At 39.7% G+C, this 3,439-nt stretch overlaps 1 protein-coding gene across 1 annotated transcript in view; it reads left to right on the top strand.

Annotated features, from left to right (window-relative positions):
- The window catches only part of Crisp1 (cysteine rich secretory protein 1), a 28,549-nt gene that overhangs the window by 19,011 nt on the left and 6,099 nt on the right, over positions 1-3,439 (top strand). Inside the window, exon 7 of the mRNA XM_021174043.1 lies at positions 1,086-1,174. Coding sequence (XP_021029702.1) covers positions 1,086-1,174 — 89 coding nt within the window. The remainder of the gene's footprint in view (positions 1-1,085; positions 1,175-3,439) is intronic.

The following is a 3,439-nucleotide window of genomic DNA, read 5'->3' as shown; positions in this document are numbered from 1 at the left end:
CCTGTGATCCATCCAATAGCTGACTGTGAGCATCCACTTCTGTGTTTGCTGGGCCCCGGCATAGTTTCACAAGGGACAGCTCTATCTGGGTCCTTTCAGCAAAATCTTGCTAGTGTATGCAGTGGTGTCAGTGTTTGGAAGCTGATTATGGGATGGATAAGTTAAATGTACATAATTAAATGAGATGGATAAATTAAATGTACATATTCTAAATGCTACCATCACAGGTACTAGTCACAAAATCTAGAACATATAACCCAATTATTTCAGAGAAATCAGATGTACTTCCTTGAATTAGTGAATATATTTTTATAACTTTAAAAGTGGCACTAAGAGGGCTGGTGAGATGGCTCAGCTGGTAAGAGCACTGACTGCTCTTCTGAAGGTCCCGAGTTCAAATCCCAGCAACCACATGGTGGCTCACAACCCCCCATAATGAGATTGGATGCCCTCTTTTGGCATGTCTGAAGACAGTTACAGTGTACATGTGTATAGTAATAAGTAAATCTTTTTTTTTAAAAAGTGGCACTAAGAACTGCATATTACCTAAATAAACATTTAGATATTGATAGTCAAGAAGTTTTGCATTTCCTGAAACTTCAATATTTCATATCTATGGCTTTTTACTACACTCTTTCCCACACCCAGTACTTTCTTTAGGGTTTTTTTTTTTCATGTTTATGTGCTTTTGTGATTTATATAGTGTAAAATGAGGTAAAAAGATGCTAATGAATTGTGTACTTTTCCCACTAAACTCTGTATTTTCCACCACAATTTTCCAAGTTCTTGATTGAAGCAGTACTTGCCAGATTTGACTGTAAAAATATCCAGAGCCCTATTAGCACATGACTGCTCAAAGATAGGGAGAAATGAGTCCAAGTGTACATACACAGAACTGCTAGGGGATGAGTGCAAAGGCAGTGCTCCTAGCCACGAATCTATATCACAAAACCCTTGTAAATACTAGCTCTGTTTGCAAATACACTTAAACACCATCTTTTGAATTGGCTGCTGGCAGTAGATGTAAGTTAGTATTTTCCCATGGCAGTTTTCATTATACCTCAACTTCTTTTCTTTTTTTAAAGGGGAAATCATCAAGATACACTAAATATGCCCTATAAGGTGGGCTCAGCATGTAACGATTGTCCCAATAACTGTGAAGATGGACTGTGCAGTGAGTGGCCTTTGTTGTTTAATTTAGGTTGCCTGAAGTTGGCATACTAATATGGGGAACACACATCCTTTAAGTGGAGCATTGACCTGCGGTCTATATTTCTGTGACTTTCATCTTAATATATCCATTATTTCTGCTTCTCTTCTAACACCCAGAGTAATCCAGCCTCTTTGACCTTATCACTGGAGGGCAGAGTTAGAATATCTATATATGAAAACTTACCTTCTTACCCAAAAGTTTAAAATTATGAATTAGAGGCATTCTAGATAAATTATTAATATGTGTGACTACTTTTCCCAGACACTTCCTGAGATACCTTATTGCTGACCACAAACTATTCCTTTAAGTTTACCAGTCTCTCTGAAATGCTTACTGTTCTATAACCCTCAACTTGTCTGTAATAGATCAGTGTGGATTTTTTTTTTATTATCACTTTTATTTTTTTTTAAAGTCAAGTCATGGCATTTCCCCATTCCACAGTTCCTCATCCCATTTCTCCTCCCCCCATCACCAACAGGATGTCCATCCCAGTGGCAGGCCTCCCCACTTCCTGGGTCTCAAGTCTCTGGAGGGTTAGGTGCATCTTCTCCCACTGAGGCCAGACTAGGCAGTCCTCTGCTGTATAAGTGTCGGGGGCCTTGGACCAGCTCATGTATGGTGCCTGGATGACTCAATCTGAGAGATCTCAGGGGTCCAGATTAGTTGAGACTGCTGGTCTTGTTATGGGATCACCCTCTACCTCCATCCATCCTTCCCCTAATTCAACCACGGGGTTCCCTGACTTCAGTCCAATGTCTGTTCTAAGTGTTTGCCTCTGTTTCACTCAGCTGCTTATTGGACCTCTCAGAGAACAGCCATGCTTTGCACACCATAGCATTAGTAAGTGACAGGTCTTGGAACCTTCCCATAAAACGGATTCTGAGTTGAAATGATCACTGGACCTTGTTTCTCTGTCTCTTCTCTGTAACTGTGGGTTAGTAACCTATCCCTCCACTTGATGCCCTGTCTTTCTGCTGGAGGTGAATTCTACAAGTTCTCTTTTCCCATTGTAGGGCATTTCATCTAAGGTTCTTTCCTTTGATTCCTGACAGTCTCTAACCTCCCATGTCTCTGGTACTTTCTAGATCCCCCCCCCACCTCCTACACCCCATGGTTGCATATTTCCATTCATTCTGTTGGTCCTCAGAGTTTCTCTTCTCTTTCCCCCACCTCATACCTTATCATATTCCCTTTTCCTCTTTCCCCTCCTTTTCCACCCAGGTCCCTCTCTCCCTTTGCCTTCCATGGTGATTTTCATCTCCCTCTCAAGTGGGATTGAAACATTCTCACTTGGTCCCTTCTGCTTGTTAACCTCCTTGAATTCTGTGAATTGAATTCTCTACTTTTTTTTTTTTTTGACTAGTATCCACTTATTAGTGAGTACAGACCATGCATGTTTTCAGGTCTGAGTTACCTCACTCAGGATGATATGTTCTAGTTCCATCCATTTGCCTGCAAAACTCATGATGTCCTTGTTCTTAATAACTGAATAGTATTCAATTGTGTAAATGAACCACATTTTTGTATTAATTCTTTGTGCATCTGGATTGTTTCCAGCTTCTGCCTATTATAAATAAGGCCACAATGAACATAGTGAAGCAAGTGTCTTTGTGCTATGGTAGGGCATATTTTTGGTATATTCCCAGTAGTGGTATAGCTGGGTTTTCAGGTAGAGATATTTCCAATTTTCTGAGGAACCTCCAGATTGATATCCAGAGTAGTTGTACCATTTACAATCAGTGTGGAATTTTTGTAAGCTGACCATTATTCTTCTTCATTAGCTCAGGATCTATCCAATACTGGATTTATCTGATCTCTCTTATATTGCCATACAGATATACTACTCCTTAGCATATGCCTAAGGAACTTGGCATTCTTCTCCACATATTCTTGTGTAATAGTTGTCATTGGCACTCCACTCACAATAACTAGGAAATGAAAATATGAACCTCTTCCATAGATTAATGGATAGTGAAAATATGGTATGTGTATACACTATGGAATTCTGTTCATCCTGAAAAAAAAACTTGAAATAAAATATTTTTCAGAGAAATTGGTGAAACTGGAAAATACTGATTGAGGTAACCCAGGCCCAGAAATTAAATGCTGCATGTTCTCTCCTGTTTGTGAATCTTAATTCCAAAGTTTTGGATGCATGTACCTCCTGAGGTAACCTACAGAAATAAGGAAAGTAAGAGAGACCACAGTGTGGATGCATGTACCTCC

The sequence above is a fragment of the Mus caroli genome, chromosome 1, assembly GCF_900094665.2.
Source record: "Mus caroli chromosome 1, CAROLI_EIJ_v1.1, whole genome shotgun sequence".
Lineage (NCBI taxonomy): Eukaryota > Metazoa > Chordata > Mammalia > Rodentia > Muridae > Mus > Mus caroli.
Note: the sequence above shows the minus strand (reverse complement) of the source record. Positions and strands in the feature narration are given on the sequence as shown.